General features: G+C 42.5%; 1 protein-coding gene across 4 annotated transcripts; it reads right to left on the bottom strand.

Annotated features, from left to right (window-relative positions):
- Window positions 1–3,940: 3,940 nt before the first annotated feature.
- Window positions 3,941–22,494, bottom strand: LOC108927250 (centrosomal protein of 164 kDa-like). Of its 4 annotated transcripts, none has more exons than XM_018740422.2 (29): window positions 22,316–22,494; window positions 21,946–22,032; window positions 20,519–20,630; window positions 20,076–20,292; window positions 19,470–19,613; window positions 19,198–19,308; window positions 18,933–19,010; window positions 18,595–18,696; window positions 15,769–15,825; window positions 14,066–14,143; window positions 13,341–13,420; window positions 12,322–12,681; window positions 11,977–12,108; window positions 11,636–11,831; window positions 11,222–11,296; window positions 10,969–11,091; window positions 10,092–10,235; window positions 9,840–9,923; window positions 9,637–9,705; window positions 9,340–9,536; window positions 8,029–8,229; window positions 7,703–7,880; window positions 7,374–7,481; window positions 7,040–7,139; window positions 6,428–6,706; window positions 6,263–6,280; window positions 5,966–6,047; window positions 5,664–5,786; window positions 3,941–4,936 (listed from the first exon to the last, which is right to left on the bottom strand). In XM_018740422.2, exons 2-29 carry the CDS (start codon window positions 22,025–22,027, stop codon window positions 4,840–4,842), a joined length of 3,627 nt encoding a protein of 1,208 aa, XP_018595938.2. In that variant the 5' UTR covers window positions 22,028–22,032; window positions 22,316–22,494; the 3' UTR covers window positions 3,941–4,839. The 4 variants fall into 4 exon arrangements, with proteins under 4 accessions (XP_018595938.2, XP_018595940.2, XP_018595941.2 ...); XM_018740424.2 differs by having other exon boundaries at window positions 22,320–22,494; XM_018740425.2 differs by lacking the exon at window positions 6,263–6,280.
- Between the last annotated feature and the right edge of the window lie 481 nt (window positions 22,495–22,975).

Genomic DNA, 22,975 nt, shown 5'->3' with positions numbered 1-22,975 from the left:
TTCCACAGCCTTGAAGTACGCCTTGGGTTCTACCGACAGAGATCACATAGTTTAACAGCCCCTTCACACATCAGCTCGCACATGAGTCTAGAGCTATGCTATGGATCGTGCTACAGTGTGAACACAAGAACATGAAAACTTAGTACCTTCCTGAGTGATGGGGCCCTACCTCTGCCTCTATGAATTCATCCTCATCTTCTTCCCAATCAGACGAGGAAGAAGGCACGTGCTCCTCCTGGCCAAGAACGAAGACGGAAACCTTGGAGGTTCCAATAAAGAAAGGAAGAGAGCGAAAGAATGAGATGATTTTTAGGACACCTTACTAAGGTAAAAAAAAAAGGATAAAGTGTACAGAAGTGAAAAAGTATCTTGTTTTGACCATATAGCACACATTAATTTTTACATAACATTAATTGATGATGCTGAATGAGAACACACATTTTTGAATGAATCACTCACTTTCAGTGGCTTCATTACATCCTCCAATGGTGCCTTTGTCTGGTTTCTGAGATGGCGAAGGGACTTCAGATAGGGAATGGACCGCAGGGGAGAAAGGGGCTGCAGTGGGGTCTGACGGGGCCCAAGGGCAGAGCTCACATCCTGATTTAGAGAAACAGAAGTAAGTGGTTCCTGGCTGATCCACATTCATCTCTATAAAGTGAACTAGGAGGATTTAAAAATATAACCTTGTACATGGCTAGTGGACTTAGCCTCAAACCTCTGTTGGGGGTGATAAAGTTCTGACAGAACTAACAAAAAGAGGTATTCTCACTTTAATATGGATATTCCTTTTATTCCTGTTTATGAATAACATGACATACTGGTTTCTAGATGTCTTTTAGGTCAACATATCGTAACTAAAAGTTTATGCTCTGAATGACAATTCCTTGCAGTTATCGCCTTGCATGACATTATTATTTAATCCGTGTTGTAAAGGGTTCAGGTGCCTTGCTGGCAATTTCCACTGCGTTCTAGACGTTTTCTCCTAAAACATAATTTTATTCAGAAATTCCACAAGATTTAGTCTTTACCACAAAATTTTGCTGTACAGAATAGCCTTCCAGCTTGGAGACATATCAGGAGATACCTGGAGATTTGAACCAGCCTATCAATATGGTCTCCTATTGCTCTTAACCCAAATATCCTCTCAATACTTAAGATGCACAGGACTACATGAAGAGTTGTGCTATCCTATATAGACATCCTTTTAAGTTGGAGATCAAATGGTGATAGGATTTGACCATCTCGGAAAACATTTTGTCCAATCTAAATCTAATTTGTAAGCATTTAAAAATGACACGGCAAAAGAAGAGAACAAACTACAATTAGAGATTCTTACACATTTGGCAATGACGTGTTTTATTACTACGGCCCACAGGTGAAGCTCACTGTAGTAGTTGATTCAAGTGTCTCCACAGTTGTACTGTATTCTGTTAATTCAATTAAAAAAAAAAAAAAAAAAAAAAAAAAAAAAAAAAAAAAAACAAGAGTCTCAGATGGAGCACCTGAACACTGAGCTCTAAAGCTGCAGCCCCTTTTATGACATGAGCTGTTCTTGTGGTTGAATTTAGAGTGGAGGAGGAAGCCTGCAGACCGGTCGACGGTTCATGTGGTCAAGACAAGAGGCTATACTGCTCAGGCTCCACATGGACCAAACTAGGGTTCACACAGGTGAGCGCTCACTTACTGCAGCGGCCCTCCTGGGCCCCGCATCCTTTTCTTCCTTCCTCTCCGTTCCCTTCCTTTTCTTTACGAGAAACTCTGTTGGGAAAACAGTTAAACACTGAGCAATTCTGGTCCCTATCCACCTGGTTATGCTTAATCTCTCAGTGCGCTGTCTCCAGTACAAAACTCCGCATTGACCGCAGCCGGACGCGAACGAAGCACAGCCAACACTGGACTCTGGCGACACCTAGCGGCGCGTCCTGCTCACTTACAGATTTTGTTTTTCCCCCACAAACTTTATTTAATAGCTATCAATAATACACACAACCAAAACAATACATTAAAATCCACAAACAAACCCAACACCATTTTCTTATAGTTGGTCAACAAAATTACTAAGCAACCATTACATAAAAATACATTGTCAAGACAAAGTCTTTCCCATAACAATGAAACAATCCCCCTTTCTGACTACGAAAAATATAACTGACCCCATGTCCTCCCCACACCAACATTCCCAAAAGTACTGTCCCCCGATTGATTCATTTACTTAGTCGACCCTTTCCGCCAGCGACTTAATTTTATTTACCCTTTTTTTTACACACAGAGGACGTGGGTAATTCTATTGGAGCAACTTGCCCAGTTGGCCCAAGCCAAGGGCAGAGCAGGTGGAGGTGGGATTCAAACCTGCAGCGGTTCGGTGCAAAGCAAAGGGCGGCGGCAGCAGCCCCATGGCATGTAGGACGCGGAACAACAGCGGTTATTAATTAACTAGTAGTGTATATACTAGATGACACGACTCGTATTAAAATCAACTTCCAGTGCTAGAACTCACCCATCTCTAGTTTCACCCGTGTATAGTCCAGGAAAGCAATGTACTGACACATACATTTGGACAATTTAGAGTTACCAGCGCAGCTAATGGGCTGTGTGGAGTGGGAGGAAACCGGAGCGTTCCGAGGAAACCCACGCGAAAACGATTTGAAGAAGATGCAAACTCCAAACGGACTGCGCTGACTGGGCTCGAACCCGCCCCCAATGGAGGCGCTTTGAAATGCCACAAACTGGTCCAAAGCTACACCCATCATTGTTCAGATCTCCAGTCCGCAGAGAGAGAGAGATTAATCTCACCTTTGCTGAGAAACTTTGGACTCTCCGAAAAAGACATTTTTGAGGGAGAAACTTGATGGTGTCTGTAAAACGGACAGGAATTCGCTCAAGGAAATATTTTTCCAAAAGGTTTACGTGGCTTTAGATGAAAGCGTCTACTGGCCGTAACGGGTAAATGAAAGCGGCGCATATGGCGCTTGTGACGTCATACTTACGTTTATTGGCAATTCACGGCCATTGTGACCTCACTGCAGTGAGATCATAATAGCAGACGTTGTCAGCTACTTGGAAGCACATTGCTGACATTCATAAAGATGTGACTTGTATGGATGGATCTCTTCCAACCCTTAAGCTCCTTGTACATCATACTCTGAATATACAAGTCACAATATATATTTATTAATTTGTGTGAGTGGCAGAAAGAGTGTGTTCCACTGATGTATATGGATGAGTGACCCAGTGTAAGTCACCTTGGTGAATGAGGTGTGTGGGCTGATAACACTACGTAGAGTTCATTGGAAGTCACTGGAGAAAAGCATCTACTAAATAATTACATGTAAGGAATTTAAAAAAATACCATGACACAGCAGAATGATCTGTAGACCAATAGGCACAAGTGCATCTTACACACTATGCGGAAAAGACTGAGTATAACTTACATAAAACACACCATTACTGTTCTTGCCAAGATCCCCAACCAGTAAGACTGTGAATGCATTTTGTTAGAAGGGCTGGTTAGGGAGCTTGCCATCAGTGGAAATTTTTGTACTTATTTTTTCCACTTTTTCAGCTCTATCCATAGAGTAGAGTGAGAGCTGTGGGGCTTTATTCAGATCAAAAAAATTCTCTCTCTCTGACTCTCTCACAGACACAGGTCGTTGCTTACAGTGAACCCGTGATGATGCCACATTACTCCTACCCAGACAGGGTTACTGTGATGCAGTTCGATTATACTCAGCTCATTGCTGCTTGACTGCCTCCATTAAAACCTGAGACAAACTTTACATCTTGTAATTTGTTGTTAGAGATGGTCAAATCTGTGGAATACAACTTACATACTGGCATGTATACAGCATGCATTATTTAAGGGACATACTGACAGAAAACAATGAAATCAAGGCATTTAATGAAAATACATCACTGTACATTTATTACAATCTGTCTTATAAAAATATTTCAACATTCCACAGTTATCTACATAAGACACATGGAAGTAAGACAGTACAGTGGTTTTAACATAAAAACCCTGATGTTGATAGCAAACATTGACAACTGGCTCATAGATAACTATTGACATTTTCCAATCCTGTCATACTTGTTTTCTTAAACTACTGGTACTGGAATTTCTAACATGAACAAAATGAAATGTTTAAAAGGTCTTTCTCTGAACACCTTATACATATTTTAACCAGACAGTCCTACACAAAATGACAAGATCCAATTCAAAGTGTGCGAATATAACAGAATGTAACCGCCGACGCAAGATTTTTCTAGGACTTGTAATAGACTACTGCTTCTTCTAATAGCGATGCAGATGAGTGGGTTAAATGGCACAGTGTAAAAATTGAACCAAGCAAAAAGCAGCCCAGCTGTATTTACAGGTCCCTGCATTGCCCTGAAGTTCTTTGTGGTGGAAAGGAACACAAACTGCACCTCAACTGAAACCCTTGGACTAGCAACCACAACTGGGGAGAACAAACGCACCAGTTGCTTTTCTAATGAATCCTCCAAGCTATTTAAATGGACTGTGGGAGATGCTTCAATGGACATGGTTAAACCATGCTGTGCTGAGTTTTATGTTGCAGCTGGAAGGATTTTTCATATTAACATCATGCCTATGCAACTGCTGATTTTTGGAATCATTTTGGAAAATGGAAAGTTATGCTGTTAATTAAGAACTCCACAAGTTCAGACTGCTGCCTCACACCTGGTCATACCTTGGACTGCACATGTGTTGAATGTCATACCATTTATTCACCTTCAATTCAGAAATAGTTAACACATTTGCAGGATGTGAAATTGTGCTGCTCTTGAGGTCACTGTTCTCTCTTCCCTCCATTAAAATTAGTAACGGTACACCTTTATCTGGTTGTTTTCATCAAGACTCAGCTGTACCAGCCCATTCATGGAGGCAGGTTTCTGTACACGGGTGAATACAGGCCTGATCAAAGGATCCGTTAAGGAAGAATGGGATATATAATGCAGAAATAAAGGTGAAGAAATATAAACACAATAAAACTTGTGCTAACGAGACAAACAATATTCTGACTTAGCAATACTGGGTCTATCAGATATATTCTAATATTCTAATAGAGCGTTCTATCCTGAAGGAAGACAGAGCGCATTCAGATTACAGAAAAAACAAATACAAAAAATGTGACTCACCCAACACATATGGAACAAATTTGTGAGATTTAAAAGAATACGTTTGTTAATAAATATGACATGTACTTTTAAGGAGAGAGTGATTTTTAAGCATTCATAATTGTTAAGTGATACATAACTCACAAATATATCAACCATAGCATCAATACATAAAACACTTTCCATATTCAGATATGATTTTAAATAAAGTGGAGAACTTTATGTGCACTATATGTTTTGTCATACGAATGACCTGAAAAATGTGCAAATTAAAGAAAGGAGAAGTTACGACTCAGAACTTATTTTATGCCACTTCCACCCCTGCTTCAGTGCACTACATTCCCAATTGTAGTGCTGTGCCCTTAGCGGTTTTGGGGAAAAAGTGTGTAATTGACCTGTACGCCAGATTGTCTTCTGGCCACATCCTGGAATTGCATGACACTATTATAGTGCAATGGTGTGGTCTTGCAATGGACGTGGTGAGGAACATAGGGCATTGGGTACTGCACCCTCACTAAGGATACACATTGGAGTCCTTCCTGCGGCTCTCCAGCCACCTCTTGTTGCCATCAATCAGTTCCTGGAGTCGCTGTCCATCCACCTCTGTTGAACCGGACACTGTGGACCGCAGGCGGCGGGCATACTCACTGGAAAACAGAGACCCACCAGAAAAGACAAACATGCACCACAATCAATGCACATAATTACTACCACTATAACTGTCAATAGCTCCTAAACTCAGCAGTCAACTTTTTCCCCACAGCATCACCATGTTTTCAGAAGAATGTTGAGCTGTGAGGTGGGTGGTGACAAATTTTGACATTACCTGGCTGGTGTGTACCCAGAGAATGCTGAATGCACTGCTGCGTGAGACCCTGAGAGAAGCAATGTTTTTTCTGCATTCCCAGCTGGCAAATGGAAAGCATATTCAGATTAGGTGGGACAGACATCTACTGGTCATGACTGTACCTGCACCAAGGAATGCAAAGGAGTACATCTCTACAAACTAGTTTCTTGAGCTGGCTTCAACCAGCAAGTTCTCTAGCACTTTATACCTTGTCACTGCTTCATCAGAACACATAAGACACTTTGATGAAGGTGCTATTCATTTGATTCCACTCACAAGCTTGTAGAGGCCCAGCTGTCCACAGGAGTCATTCAAACATACGAGGGAGCGACAACCGCAGCCATTTCACCCACCCAAGGGAACACAGGGCAATTTGTGAGGTCAGCTGAGAGTCTCCTCCCCACAAACAGCTAGTCTAGCATGGTGATTCTTGAGACGTACCAGGAAGGAGCTTGCTCCAGCGAGTGCCAAGCGTCTCCTCCAAACTTTGGGCAGGGGTACTATGGACAGGGGGGGCCCAGGCAGAGGAGAGGCCATGAGAGAAGGAATGGTGCAGAGGTGTGGGGATAGGATTGTAGGAAGCCTTAGCAAGGGGCAAGAGGGGAGCTTGTCTCTGAGCCAAGGAGTCCAGGGCCCCCAACACAGTATTGAGCTGGCCTGAGATCTGCTGCAGAGACTCAGCCAACTGCTGCACTTTGGCTGGGACTGAGGGTAGGGCACCTGGTTGGAGACAGGGAAGATACAGACAAAAAGAGGGACAAGGACATATAGACAGGAAAGAAGAGTATATATTTTAATTGTAAAATATTCATTATAGTCATATTCCCTAAAACTTTAACTCCCAGAAAAGGACTTCAGAAGGGTCTGACTTTTCAGCTCAACAAAACCTTTCAGCCCTTAAATTCACAATCCTGCATCAAAAAAAACCATACAGCTATGTCTGTACTGACCAGTTTCTTGAGCTGATTAATTGTCCTACCACACCCATGTCAAAACACCAGTGTTTTTGTGGGTCTTCATTTAAATGAAACTTATACCAGCTTAGTCTCTTACCTGTGCTGTCATGGGCCTCAGTGCTGCTCAAATCGGAGTCACTGACATCAAAGGTCACTTTTCTGTCTACTGCGGCTCTTTCCACATCGTCATCTGACAGCTGCAGACACACCATTACAGCATTAGTCCTCATGCAAGCTACACGTACTGTGACTAAGCATAGCTGGATTTCAGGCAGTAAATGTAGTACATTCTACAGTGTGCTGTAGCCCGGTGATGCCATGACAGTGAAGTGTGCAGTGAGCAGCGGGTGAGATGGGGGGGGGGGGGGTACTGTCTACAGTTAGTGGATTGTTGTGGAGTACAATGAAACAGAGGATGAGTGGGGGAAGACCTCCTCTGCCAGTGAACTCTCCAGCTGACTAAGTTTCTCCTCTTTCCGACGCAGAAGTGTCTGACCTCGCTGGACTGTGGCTCTCAGCTGCTCCAGGTGGCTGGCCTCCTGACAAAGGCACAATTAGGAGAAAGAAGCAGAGGAGGCAAAACACAAAGTAGAAAAAAAGCAGTGAGGATTAAAAGGCAGAATGTTTTCATTACACATGATGATTAAAATACAAAAAAAATAGGTACAAGTTTTAGACCACTCCACCAGCTAAGAACTGTTACATGTGATAATAAGTACAGTTTGACTAAAGAAGACAAATCAGACAATTTCCAGGTTACCTTCTGGAGATTTCTGAAGAGGTCCTGAGTAGTGGATGCCCTGGCAGGGTCTTGAACCCAGCTACTTCGGGCTGCCCGCAGCATTGCCTGTCTCTCACTCAGACTGCCATTTTGTTGTTCCAGGAAGCGTCTGGCTTTCTGTATGGACACTCCCTCTGCGGAGATGTATCGGCGTACACTAAGAAACATGGTGGGGTAAGGAAGATGGTGGAAAAACAAACAAATCAACAATTTTATGGGACTTCCTTCGCCAGTCATTAAGAACCCTAACTGGTTTTTAATTGTGGGAATATAGAGGAAGGTCACAGACAGACAGAGGTACATACTCGTCCATGCTGCTCTCACTGCCCTGGGATGGGGGAAGCGGGGAGGTAGAAGTTGGGTGCTCCAGGTCCTCCAGCTGCAAAGTTCTGTCCTTATCAGCAGGTGTCGCTTTCTCTGTGTTCTTCTCCTTTTCCTTCCCTCTCTTTTGGACTTGCTTCAACCTGGTACCAGCCTGCCTTGTGCTCTCACGCTGTTCCAAGTCGCTGCAATTACAGTTCACAATTAGGGAAAACTTCCCATTTTTATGCTGACTTCATTGAAAACAGCCACGAATCACTCATTATTATGGTTATGAAAAGTAACAAAGATTGTAAAATCTGGAAAAGGTTATTTTTTGTAATAAGCCCCAAAAAAAGAAATCTTTAAAGAAACAGATGACATATAAGCACAAGTCTGAAGCCCCACAGAAACGGCCAAAAACCCCTAATTCCACTTAGAGTTGTGCTCTCCTGTTATTTTAATACTATTTCCGGTAAAGTGAAACATTATCAGAATGTAACATACAATCAGTACAAATATTACGTACCTCTACAGCGATAGTTACAAACGTGAAAATAAATATGCATAACTTCAGTACCCAAGGTCATCCCATCCTATTGGACCAGTGTTCGGCAACATATTTAATGTGGTGAAAGTGTGGTGAGTTGGACATATGGATGAGGCCACAACATCAAATAAAAATGTTCGTTTTATACTGCTATGATGTATTCAACTGTGTAGAACTGTTCGCAACAAAGAGACAGTAAATTAAGAAAAAGCACTGCAAACATTTAACCAGCCTGCCATGAAAGCATGAAAGGTCATATGCACTCCCATATAATTCAACTGATCTATGGAACCCGGGCATTTCCACCTTATTTTAAGTCATGTGACATTTTCTTCAGCAGCTTTGACAAAGTTGTAATATACAGACATTATCCCATTCTAAACATAAACTTAGATATGGGGCTGAGAAGAAGACCAAGTTCAAAACTCATATTCTGTCAAATTTTGATCTCTTTTTCGAGTGGTAATGCGTTTTATACTTAATTAGGTGGAAAAACTGCTTGTTTGGTTAAAAATGATGGGTGTTTTTGTATTCATTTGAATGTTTAAAAAAATTAAGATCCCATTGTGTTAGTTAAAATGGAAACTGGATGCAACTAGACTGGATGCAAAGCTCAATGACAATATACTGTGCATGCAGAGCTTCACAAGAACTTGAACTTAATGTGAATGCAGTTTCAAAAACAAATCAAAGTGGTGATCATTGTACTGGACATTAGTAGACAGTCAGAGACCAACGCAGCCCAGTCTGCTGTACTATGTATTACCTGACTCTGCAGCTCAGTTGGTCACAGCGTTCCTGCAGAAGTTCCACTTTGCTCTCCAGTCGGAGTTTTTCCTCTCTCAGTCTCCTGCCCTCCTCCCTCGCTCGGTCCCTCTCTTCCCGAACTCTACCCACCTCCACCTGCAGACGATCCCTCTCTTCCCGAGCACCATCTCTCTCTTGCAGAAGGCAAGGCAAAATCTACACACACACACACACACACACACACACACACACACTTATGATAAAGATGATAGTGATGTATTGCAAGATATAGTGTAAAAATAGAACAGTATTTCACCTCCTTTTCTCTCAGCTTTTCTTTTTCTTCCTCTCCCAATTCCTGCTTTCTCTTTTTCAACTCTTTCACCTGTAGCAGAATCAGAGCTTTAATACTTTATCCACATATGAGAAAACACACATTCACACACTGCAGGAGACACCGGGAATCTACCTTGCAGTATCCCTCCTACCAAACTCGATACTTTTACCACGGTGTAGTACCTCAGCTTGCAGTACTGCAGTCTGGTCCTTCAGCTCTTTGATTCTAAGCTCGAGTAGCTGACCCTGCTCCTGCAGCTGAGCCTCCTGGTGGACAGAAAGGACAGGTCTTCAAGGTATCATAATATAAAACCAGAAATATTAAATAAGACCGTGTAATACATCTGTTAATCAAAGATCTGAACCTCTTGAATGAATGTGCATATGTCAGATGTGTGTTGTCCGAATGATATTATGACACTCTCCTCTCCTTACCTTGAGTGCCTGTTCCTGGCGGGTTTGCTGCAACTGAGAGTTGAGCTGCATGCGTAGATCTTCCAGTTGAGAGCTGTGGGAGGCCAGCAGCCGCCTCCTCTCCTCCTGCAGTACTGAGAGCAGCTGCTCTCTCTGTCGGCTCTCCTGGAGAACAGATGTCCATTGGTTATTGCCCTCATCCATCCACTCATTTCTAGTGAACACTGATATAATCAAGATTAGGATTATCTGAAGTCTACCCAAAAAAAGCAGATGAGGTATGTGACAGCATCACCAGCTGCCTGTTCCAACTAATCTAACTCAGCACCTCCCTTCACTTGAGTGTCCAGACCATATGACCTCATGATGGACAATACAGCTGGAAAGCCAATCACTGATCTTGAGATTAAGGTGCTCTGGTACCAAGTATATTTTCTTATGTTTTATCTTTGCATTTATTAATCAGTATCTAGGAACAGAAATCAGATAATATGGTACTTGGATTCATATCTACCAGGTCATTCCTCCAATCCCTGCTCCTCCAGGTATCAATGCTCACTTGAATTATGACACAAACACATGCATTCTCCAACTCTGTGCATTTACGAGTCAAAAAAATGATTCCAAAAGAGGCCTTGGAACTGTGGAAGTGAACTAGAGTCCTCTGAGACAACCCATAGAAGAACAGGGAACAAAACAAAAAACTCTGCACATATGGTCCACAAGGTCAGGCAATTGCTGCCCTGTCACTGTAGGATAGCGGTATTGCCACGTCTGCTGATGTGTCTTCAATACATACAGCATGTGTCCAACCCTGAACAGGGCTACACATACATCACTGAAATGTTCCGAACAGTGATTATGATCAGTGGTTTCAGTATTAACAGTACTCCCTCACCTCAACTAGGTGATTCTCCCTGATTGACTCCAGTTCACATTGGTGTTCCTCTCTCAGGAGCTCGAGCTTCCGACTGTGGTCTTTCTGCACCTCCTGCCTCATCTCTTGCAACACGTCACCCAGCTACCCAAGCACAGAGACACAGCAAGATGCCCTGAATAAGCAGCGAGAGGCATGCCCTGATAGAAAAAAAAAAAAAAAAAAAAAAAAAGGTCTCTTCTCCACAAAGGAAGAGTGCCACTGAAGTTCACACCTCCTTCTGGTAAGAGCTGAGGTACTGCACAGGACGAGGTGTCCTTAGATCCTCCTGGAGGTCACTGATCTTCTCCTGGACACACATAGAGAAAAGCAAATGAGTGATGGAGTTGTATAAATCAAAGCAGAAACACACACATTTTAATAAAAGAACTTGAATCAAGTTTTAACGGCCTGATTTTAATTCCTCCCAACTCCAATTACCATCCTTAACTCATTCACTCTGTGTCTATGCATGCATGCATAGACACAAACAGACAGAACAAATATCCTTCACATTCACATACACACAGGAAATCACTATACTTACAAAGTGTCAATCAACCTGTCTCCAGGGCAAATGTGACAATGAGTTAACCTGTAAAACCCTGAATAAAGACCAGGAGGAGTAATGTACATGATTTCCATTTACCTCTGATCTGAGAGCCTCAAGCTGCTGCTCTCTCTCCTTCTGCAGCCTGTGCCTTTCAGCCTCCAGCAGGTCCTTGTTCTCCTGCCTCAGGGACTCCAAGTCTGCCTTCCTCCTCCTATCCAGCTTCTCCTTTTCCACCATCATCTCTGCTTCAGCTGCTGTCCTTAACTGTTGCAGTTTGGACTCTATCTCCTCCCTTGAAAAAATGAACAGAGTCAGAGAGATAAATACACAACAAAAAAACACACAACAAATGTAAACAGATCCACAAAACTACAGTAGCTAATATATCTCCCAAAAGAAAGGGGAAATAATAATGTTACACAGAGATGATGTCTGACCTAAGTTTCTGCTGCTGGGTCTCCCCCTCTTGCAGCACAGATTCCCGTAATTCCTTCAGGCGGAGCTGTGACTCCTTCCTCAGCGTCGCTTCCTCTTGCATCTCCTCCTCCTGTAGATGCTGCTTCAGGATTCTGACACAAAGGGTCAACAGAAGAGCTCCAAGTCCTACCCTTGCTGTTCCTCCAATGAAAATAACAGCTCTACATGAATCTTTACACCATTGTATTCTATCCAGATGGGAACACAGATCATTTGTATTCTTGTTTTCCTTCATTCTAGGTCATTAAAGAAAGCCACACTTTCAAAGTTTTGGTGCATTCAGTATTTTGTATTTCTCTGCTTACCGAATTCTCTCCTCCTTTTCCTTTTGCAGCCTATGCTCCTCCTGCTCCTCCTGCTTTCTGATGTCCTTCCTCATGGACCGCAGTCTCTCCTGTAGCGCTCTCTCAAACTCTGCATTGGCTTCCCTCTCTTTCTCCTCCTCCAGCCGAAGTTGAAGTTCCTCTTTGTATCCTTGTACCTGCTGGTCCAGGACTTGCTCTGTGGAGTCAGCATGGGGGCTCCGCAGCAGTTTTCCCCGGCAGGATTCCAGCCTCTTCCCCAGGCTCATGCTACCCCCTTCTACCTCTGGCCTAGGTCCAGAACATGAAGTGTCCTGGCTCTCACCGCCCAGGCTCTTGTCTTGGACTGCCACCTGGAGAAAGCTGTCAATGTGCATGCAAAATCCCACAGTGATTGTTTTTCTGAAACAGTGAACACTTCTTTAGTACCGTTCCGTAGCTGTATATGAATTACATGCTCAGATGTTATCTGAAGCCAGTTCAAGAAAACAAGTGGAATAGAAATGGCACACGATGTATGGGATATATGCACTGACACATGCGTACATATTCAGTTACATCAAGGACAATTTAGAGGCATGAAGGAAGCCGAATACTAAAAAAGAACCCACGAAAACACAATGAAGATACACAGACACCCCACACAGAGCTGGTGCCAGATGAAAAACCCTTGAGCCAGCATGCAACCTAGCTATGTATAAGTAAGTATTATAACAGGTAGAAAGTGACTATTTTTATGGAAAAATCCAACAGAAAATTTCATTGTCACATGAATTACTCAGCAACACAACAATAAAATCAAGAGAGGAACAAATTATCTGCCACTACACCATTTCAGTTTTACAGTTAGCATTCTTTCTTGGTCTCATGTGAAGAGTTAATAAGATCACAGCCACCACACACACACACACACACACACACAAATACAGATATAAAATAGTGGTTAAGGAAAAAAGCCACAATTCCACCCTTGCCACTATCAAAACATTTCCTGACCCAGGGAGAGAAATGCTGAGACGCACCTGCCTGTTGCCTCTGCAGTTTTAGCTCTCTCTTCTATCTTTGCATTCACATTCCTGTTGTTCTCTGATTTGACAGAAACCTGGGGGGTGAGGGTGAAGTAAGTGTCAAGTGAAGCATTTCTACTTTATATACGTGCACAAGTTTTCTTACATTTGCCAATACAGAGGACTATTAAAAGATCCCTTTCAAATAAATTATCCACTTACAAATGAATAAAAGAATTGGATCACCGTGGAAAATGTAAAACAGTAATCTCTCAAAAAACCAAATACTTGCTCCTCAGGTTACAAATCCAGTTGGGACTGAAGTCTGTTAGTAAATTTGTCTGTTTATAAATCTAAAGTCTGTTTTACCACTAAATCACAGTTAATAAAAACGCAATAATAGAAATATCCCTCAATTTAATTTCAAGTTAGGTTCTGTAAAAGTCTTGGATGTAACAAATATATAACTTTGTATTAACACCTTCTAATGTTTTTACTAACTTGAAGCCATGTTAAAACTAAAAATAGAAAAATACTTTTTCTCCACAAGTTCTTATACAATGGCAATTGGGTGCAATGTTGGTGATCAATAACAAACAGATATAGACAACAAAAAAGCTATAATTGTTGGAAACTGGAAAATGAGTGCAATATCCAAAGTTCTTAACTTTCCAACACAAGGAGTCTGCGTACCCTTCACAATTGGTAAAAGCATTACTTCTGTCTGTCTGGGGGCTTACCAATGGTGGTGTAATTTCTGCAGGCGAAAGATCATCCAGATCCAGAATGTTCTCCAACAGCCCTGACCTGAATGCAACCTGACTCCAAATAAACAAGATTCTGTCAGTCCTGGTGCACCATGTTTACATTTACTGATCGATATACACTTGGACCTTGTGTTATGAACATCCAAGTTAGGAATTTTCAAAGAAGGGGAAAAAAAAAAAAAAAAAAATTTCCCAGTTTGTTTATTTTTCATTGCATTTTCTTCTCCATTCTAGCTTTTAAAATTTCTGTTGAGAAAAAAAATGGCAAAACTCAGAGGGGGAGGAGGAGAGGAAGGGGGAATGGATCTTATTCTAGATGAAATCCATCTGAAAGAGCAGCACATTTATGCATCATAACTATAGAGATAAATAGCAGTATAACTATATCCAAAACTTTTATGGAAAGTATTCAGTGAATAGAGATGTGTCTCTTATTACTGCACTTTTTCAACAGTAAACTAAAAGTGACCAGATACTGATAAACATGTTTATGGGCTGAATCAATTGCTTCCTTGTAGCCAGGATTAGTCCAATAGCCAGGATTTTAAGGTGAATCACTTTTTAAAAACTTCCTCCAACTTGCTGTACTATATCTCTCAATTTTTTTATTCTACTTTAGCATTTGAAGCACAGAAGTGACACCATGCTGTGTTGCACATGTAAAGCAGAACACAGCATACTGAATAGGATATTATGAATATTATGTATTCCTTTTCAGTCATTATAAAGCAGACAACTATAACTTTGCTTTGTGTCAATAAAAGATTAAATAAACTGGCATCCAGCTTGTGTTGTATCCTGTCTCTCACCAAATGTATCCAGGACAGAAAACAAAATGAATACTGTAAGTCTAACAGGATTTTTTCTTTTTTTTTTAATACTCATGATGTCTGTAACAGAACCTAAACTGAGGGATTTAGCCACATTATTACATTTTTAATTGACTGATGTAGTGGACAGACTTACAAACAATTTTGAGTTAAAAGACTTTTGGTCACAGTTGTGTTTGTAAGTTGAGGGACAAGTGTATAGAGTAGTACCATCACATACAACAACTGTCAATTTGCTTACACATGTTCTTGAACACAAATCAAGTGTTTCATTAATTTCTGTTGAATGTAGTTAACTAGGGGGGCGCGGTGGCGCAGTGGGTTGGACCGGGTCCTGCTCTCCGGTGGGTCTGGGGTTCGAGTCCCGCTTGGGGTGCCTTGCGACGGACTGGCGTCCCGTCCTGGGTGCGTCCCCTCCCCCTCCGGCCTTACGCCCTGTGTTACCGGGTAGGCTCCGGTTCCCTGCGACCCCGTATGGGACAAGCGGTTCTGAAAATGTGTATGTGTGTGTGTGTGTGTGTGTGTGTGTGTAGTTAACTGAAAAATACAAAGTTCCAATGTTATCTTTTAAATGTGGTCAACCGAACCTATTGATTTTGAAACCTATTGATTTTCATATTGAAAGCATTGAAATGCGGATCAGAGATGCGCACCTTAACATTTTTAAAATGGCAAAACTTTCCAGTAGAAATACATTCAAAATATACAAAAGATTTTTGTTCAGATGATTACCACTCTTACAAAATAGTCCCTGTGTAATTGAGTGGGCACAAAAGACAATAAAAACTTACAAATTTCTATAATGAATAAATAGCAGCAAGAAAGAAAGAAGTAGCAATACAACACCTTGAGGTTATCGAAAGATGCCAAAGCCACATCTATGTGTTCACTCGCCTCAGAGCCCTGCAACAGAAATCCAGAAAGTTAGAGAACACGAGGTACAGATACAGCCCATTTAATACTGCAGACACAGCAAGTAAAATCTAATATCCCACTCCTCTCACACACATACTGGAGAAAGGTCCGACAACAAATGCACATGCTTCCCCAATGATGCTACTCCCATCACACCACAGATGCCTGTGCTGGTGAGGACAATGGAGCAGCATGCAGTGACAGCAAACACTATGTAGAAAGCTGAACAATTTAAACCACTCCAAAGCATGCAGCACACAGCAATTCAGGAGGGGGCAAAGGGGTAGAAAGGGACAGGTAGCGGATGGATAACAGATGGATCAAGAGAAGGCTCGTGAAGTGGGATGGGTGCAGCATGTCCCAATCCAGTCCTTACGGGCTTCAGCATCAGCTGCTGTTTTAATGGCTGAAAGGAAGAACATGAAATGGTGATGGAGCCCAGCACCAACTGGAGCCAGCAGTGAAGTTTTTGGGGCCCCCAGGGAATGGATAGGTCTCCTCATTAAGTCTAGAAAAATAGGGTCGGGCAAAGACTATGTGTGCAGGAGGAGGAGGCAGGGTTGCACACAGGCCACATTGCCAGGCAAGAGACACCCTACCTCGGGAGAAGAGGGATCCTGTTCAGGAGCCTGTTGCTTCACTTCACGACCCTTCCTTTTCTGAAAACCGGCCTTTTCCTCCTTACTTGTCCCGTCCACCTCACTGACAGATTTTTCATGGCCCCCTTTCTTTTCCAGGCTCTGTGTTATCTCCTCCTCATTTTCCCCTGCTCTTCCTTCACCTCCAGTCTCCATGACCTTCTCACATTCATCATCTCTTTTCACGCACTGTTCTTCTGGTTCTCTACACTGCCTCCCTCCTTCCTCCTCACGGTGCATGTATTCATCTACCACTTCAGTCCCATTATGCTCTTCCACTGCCACACTGTCCTCTTCTTCACTTTGTATGCATCTTTCCAACACCTCACCCTCATCCTGTTTCTTCATTCCCTCCATTTTCTTAGTTTTTACAAATCTCTCAATTACTTCATCAGTATCCTCTCCTTCCTCCTCTTCACTCTGTATACATCTCTCCAACACCTCGCCCTCATCCTGTTCCTTCATTCCCTCTATTTCCTTAGTTTTTACAAATCTCTCAATTACTTCGTCATTATCCTCTCCTTCCTCCTCTTCACTCTGTATACATCTCTCCAACACCTCGCCCTCATCCTGTTCCTTCATTCCCTCTATTTCCTTAGTTTTTACAAATCTCTCAATTACTTCGTCATTATCCTCTCCTTCTTCCTCTTCACTCTGTATACATCTCTCCAACACCTCGCCCTCATCCTCATTCTGTTCCTTCATTCCCTCTATTTCCTTAGTTTTTACAAATCTCTCAATTACTTCGTCACTATCCTCTCCTTCCTCCTCTTCACTTTTTATACATTTCTCAACCACCTCTTCACTGTCTTCCTCATTTTCACTGTTCACACATCTCTCCACAACCTCATCACACTCCTCTCCATCATTTTCTCCAGCATCCTCAGTTTTCACACACTGCTCAAGCTGGCCTTCCTCCCGATTTCTCACTTCTTCACTCTTAACCCATCTTAACACGTCCTCATCTTCTTCCTTCCCATCTTCTCCCTGACTTGTTACACATCTCTCCACTACCTCATCACTCTCATCATTCTCACATTTCTCCATCACCTCCTTGCTCTCCTCTTCTGCCCCATTCTGCTCCTCTCTGTTTACACAAGCATCAGAATCCTCTTCAGCTTGTTGCTCTGACTTTATTCCTTCCTCATCTTCACTCTTTATACTCCTCTCCACCATTTCCATCCCCTCACTCTGTCCACACCCCTCCACCTCTTTGCTCTTCTCCTCTCTGTCCCCTCCACCAGCCACGTTCTTCTGTTGCTTATCCTCTGCCTCATCCTCTTCCTCCTCTTCCCACACCTCATCTCCCTCTCCTTCCCACTCCTCCTCCCCTTGTCTTGGGGATTGAGAATCAGGAGTAGGGGGGCAGGCGGCGGCACTGCTGCAGGCTCTGCTGCCGCCTGCTGGAGAGGAGTGGAGGTGGCGCCCACGTAGAGAGTCCTTTGGTAAAAGGGGTGGAGCCCCGAAAGAGACAGTGCGTGCAAAGACAAAACGCATACCCAAGGGGAGAGAAAAAGGAGGACAAGAGACTGACATGAGGACACAGGGTCAGTATTACATGCCAACCACTTACAGAATTCAAAAGGGAGAATGGCAAAAAAAGTCGCTTAGACAATAAAAATCAAAAGAGGAGGTGCAGATTTAAAAAAGTGTTTAAAGCCGAAAAGAAGAACAGAGGGGTGTAACAAGAGTGATTGAATCAAGGAACATAAAGAGTGAAATACACAAAACTCATATTGCAAAGCAGCAACAATGGCAGTATGATGACAAGAATACAAAAGGAAGAGGTGACAATCAGGACTGTAAGACAAGTTCCACCAACAAAACAATTTTACAACAGGGACAAGATTAAACAAAGACATCACCCAGACATTTGGTTACAGACTTGTAGAACTTAACATGCACATATGTATTTAGGCAATGGCGTCATACCAATGAGCTAAACATTTTAACCATGATGTGTATTAGTTACCCAGTGAATTAAAAACAGGGAAAAACAAAGTGATTAAAACTATCACAAACAGCATAACAGAACTAAACCGAACAGTGGAAAGCTAGAAACGGGGAGAAATGGACATAGAGCGGTACAGAGAGAGAGAATGAGCCCAAGTCCTTTTACCTGGGATGGTGGCTCAGGGCTGTGGTCTGCTGAGAGGGCGAGGCCCTGCAATTCTGGCTCTGTCTTCTCCTCCACGGCAGCCTCCACACTGGCTTCACTGTCCTGAAGTATCAGAGTGACCTACAAGGGTCTTGCGAATTTTCCAAGAGTTCTAGTCTGTGTATTTCTGGGTAATCCCCTCTTTATCGCACAGTTTGTGCAGCTGTCAGTCTCTTTTTAACCTTGTAACAATACTGCGTGTGGGGAAGACAAGTGTTCTGGTCACTACGCTGAGCCGGGGGGACAGTGGTGTCCTGATCACCATGGTGAGGTCAGGACGTGCATCGGGACAAACATACCTCATACTGCAAACCTCCACCCAGGGAGTCCAGGTCCAGGTGAAGGTTTTTCAGCAGCCTTGGGGTCCCTCTCAAGCTCTACCAATATAGGTCACACAGTTCAATAACAACCGTCACACATCAGCTCTTCTGTACACACAGCTCTACAGTACTGCTATTGACTGTGCTACAGTGGGAACACAAACATAGAAGAATTACTGTACTGAGCCTTGCAGTAACAATGTGTCACAGAAAACCTAAACATTTTCCAGTTAAAGCAGCCTACCTCTTCCTCAGAGAATTTATCCTCCTCAACTTCAAATTCAGGCAATGAAGGTGACACACTTTCCTCTTGTTTCTGGCCTTCTGGAGTGGAGCCCAAACCAGAGACTGGAACCTTAGGGATTAAAACAAAGAAAGGGAATGTTTCAGTACTTTTAAGCCTATTTAATCTTAGAACAGATGAAAGAAAGTGAAAAAATGTACTAGTACCAATAATGTACCAGCGGCCTCTTATTTTTATGCCACGTCATGAAAACTTCTTCTGGCTTCACTCACCCTCAGTGGCATTTTGAGAGGCTCCAGAGTCCCTGAGCCACTGAGAGAACCATGGAGAGAGGACATGGGTCCATCTGACAGGCCCCGCAAAGGGGCAAGGGTCCCCAGTGGGGCTTGAAGGGGTCCAAGTGTTGCGCTCACAGGCTGAAGACAAACACAAAATAGTTGACAATCCAGTGCTTCCACATGGCCAAATCCAGCTTCATCTGTCCATTTTAGCTCCTGACAAATCTCCTAGCTCTTCCACATCTTCACAGCCCCACTACACGCAGCGTGTCTTCAATAGACGTTATATCATGACAATACCTACTATAATTATATGGCAGTCCAGAATAATAGAATTACATTCCCTTTTTACAAAGATCCATATACTCAGAAGTGAATTATTAGAAGCCAATCGGGATGAATTGAGGGAACTTAAAAATATAACATTTCACATAACATGTGACTTGGGTAAAGGCTTATGTCAACTAAGAGTAAACACAGGCAGAGATTCAAATAGTGTACCTAAATACTGCACTCACTATAGTGAGTGGCTTCGACACATGCATTATAGATCTCCATTGTGACTGAGTCAAATGCACCATATTGACATATCACACTTACATCAGGGATCTTCATGGGCTCCTTGTCTTTTTTTTCTTTCTTCCCCTTCTTACTTTTCTTTTCTTTCTTCTCTTTCTTTTTTCCAGGGTTGCTATGGGATTTGGCCCGCTCCCGTTCCTGAACCACCAGTTGGCGGTAGTACTCTTCACAGGGGTGGTCCCAGGTAGACTGGCCTGTACAGAAGTTGAAGTAATATACATCCCCTGTCACATCCTGGCTGCAAAAAAAAAGAAGCAGAAGAGAGTCACTTCTGGAAACCAGAACCCAAAGGAGGGAAAAATGCAGTAAACATAAACATGCAACATGCAGAGCCCAATCTGTACAGCAGATGACTAAGCTTAACAGCAGCATTAAAAATCAAAATAAAAATAATACACATAAAAGCATGTCCAAAAACCCAGCACTGATCAACTGTGAAGGGGCAGTGGAGCAGGATTGCTCACCAGGGCTTCCACTCAGGAGGCAGCGGGGCCACAATGCCCTCCCGTGCTAGCCACAGGAGCTCTGGCTCCCGATCAGGATCAATGCCAATCTCCCGGGCATATTCTTGGATATCTGACAGAAAAAGAAAACACAGTAGAATACAGTTACAAATAATTTTGACGTGTGGGGTAATTGACAAAATGACACCTGAACCTCTTCCTTGCTACATCAAGAATGAAAAATTACTACCGGTGAGCTTCTTCATATCTGGCCAACAGACATGAATTAGACTCTAATACTTCATAGATATACATTCTTCCATTCATAAATTATCAGCAACTGCCAACTGCTTGTCTAATGCAGAGACTATTGCCTATCCCAAGATTATATAGTATGAGGCAGGGTACACTGTGGATGGTATGCCAACCATTAACAGGGCAATGTTACACACTCACTCACTAGCATGTACACACAGGACAGGCATGTATGTCTCATAGCCATTGGTGTTGGGTTCAGCATTCAAGTACTTCATCTGAAATTCTGCATTTGTCAATAATTCACTTCAAACTCATGTCTTTGGACTGTGGGAGGAAACCAGAGCAGCCTGACCAAACCCACGTGAACACAGGAGAACATGCAAACTCCACACAGGCCAAGCTGGAGTCAAACCAATACTCCATCAGACCAGAGGCTATGATGCAGAAGAGCTACCTGATGCACCGCTGTGCTGCCCAATAAACATTCTTCTTATTTTCAAAAAATTTCTCTCTATATTATTACATTAACAGCCAAATAATGTTTGAGTGATATCTTACAGATACTTTATTTTGTGCCACACTATATATTATTGATACACTTAGAGAAACACTTGTTTTCTCTTAAAATACTGTTACGATGGTTTAAAATTGTACAAATAAACAATTTATAGTTGTGTCCTTTTACAAGTGTGAAAGGGCACAGTTAAGATTTACATTTATTCACTTAGCTGATGCTCTTCTCCAAAGAGCATTAGTGTTAAGGTTACAATTATTCACCCATTCATACACTTGGGTAATTTTACTGGAGCAATTCAGGGGAAGTACCTTGCTCAAGAAGGATACTACAGTCAGATGTGAGAGTCGAACCTGCAACCTTTGGATCCAAAGACAGTAACTCCAACCACTAAGCTACCAGCTCCCCCATGTCTCTGACACAGTAGTGCTGGATTCATTTCATCAGTGTTGTAACAATTTGTCAGGTACTGAAGCAAAAAAAAAAAAAAAAAAAAAAAAAAAAAAAGTATATCAACAGACCTCAAAGGAAAGGCAAAAATCGAGGAGCCACGGCTTCCTTCGCTTCGGCTTGCTTCCATACCGGGGACACGCCTCCTCCCCCAGTGTTACACCCATTTATTCTACCCACATCAGTTTGTGTTTACATAAAACAAGACTTTTCACTGGTATAATACCCTGTTCGGAGGGAATGTAGGTCTCATCATATTCCTCTTCCAGGATGAGCTGGTCTCCAATCTGCAGAGCCGCAGAGTTCATCGCGTCTGCGAATGACATGATTCGGTTTGACACACACGATGATTTGAGGCACCACGGCACGTATACGAATTACCAACTACAAGTTACAAGTCACATCTCACTTGAATATCGTGCTGTTATACATATATGATGAGAGACTGAGGAGAACGAATCGACTCTGCAGTTCTTATTTGCAGGAGGAACCGTACGTACTTACTTAGTTTGTAGTACGGTCGTTCGTGTTTAAACTTGTTGTCTTGTGTGTATCAGCACTTCTCTTGTGTTGACAAAAACAAAAACTTTACTCACCTACCGGTGGACAACACTGTTCCTCTGCAATTGAGGTATGCTAAGATAATTAGTGATTCATCGTTCTTTTATCGTGTAATACGCCCACAGGCAGTTAGCTATGAACCGATGTCAACTACTACAGGGAGCTCGACAGCTGCATCCAGGGACGCTATGCACATACTTCCGGTGTTCACTTCCTTCGTAGCGACCATAAAATAAATCCCATTTCCTGCCATCTGATGCACAGAATGCAAAGACTGATCGGTTTCGTTGGCGGAACTGACGTATTGATAGTCGAATAAGGCTTATGGGAAATGTAGTACAATAGTCTACTGCCAAGCGAATTTCTTTAATACCGCTGCAAAACGAAATTAATCTTCCTTGAAAAGCTGTCTTTCTATGTAAAGAGCTATTTAGACTTTGTAAGATCTGTTATTCAAAGCCAGAATTAATTATGGTATTAAAACAGTTATTGCATCTAGCAAATAAGCAACAATTTGTGGCGAAATAAACCTTTTGAAGTACAAAAGGATCTCTAAAGAAAATTGTAAAGCAGTACTCTGGAAACGGACAGTTGTAACTTTTTACCTGAATGGTGTTTTAGTTAATGTGTTAATTTGTTCAGGGGTGCAGTGGGTTGGACTGGGTCCTGCTCTCTAGTGGGTCTGGGGTTCGAGT

The sequence above is a fragment of the Scleropages formosus genome, chromosome 10 (genome assembly GCF_900964775.1).
Source record: "Scleropages formosus chromosome 10, fSclFor1.1, whole genome shotgun sequence".
Classification (NCBI taxonomy): domain Eukaryota; kingdom Metazoa; phylum Chordata; class Actinopteri; order Osteoglossiformes; family Osteoglossidae; genus Scleropages; species Scleropages formosus.
Note: the sequence above shows the minus strand (reverse complement) of the source record. Positions and strands in the feature narration are given on the sequence as shown.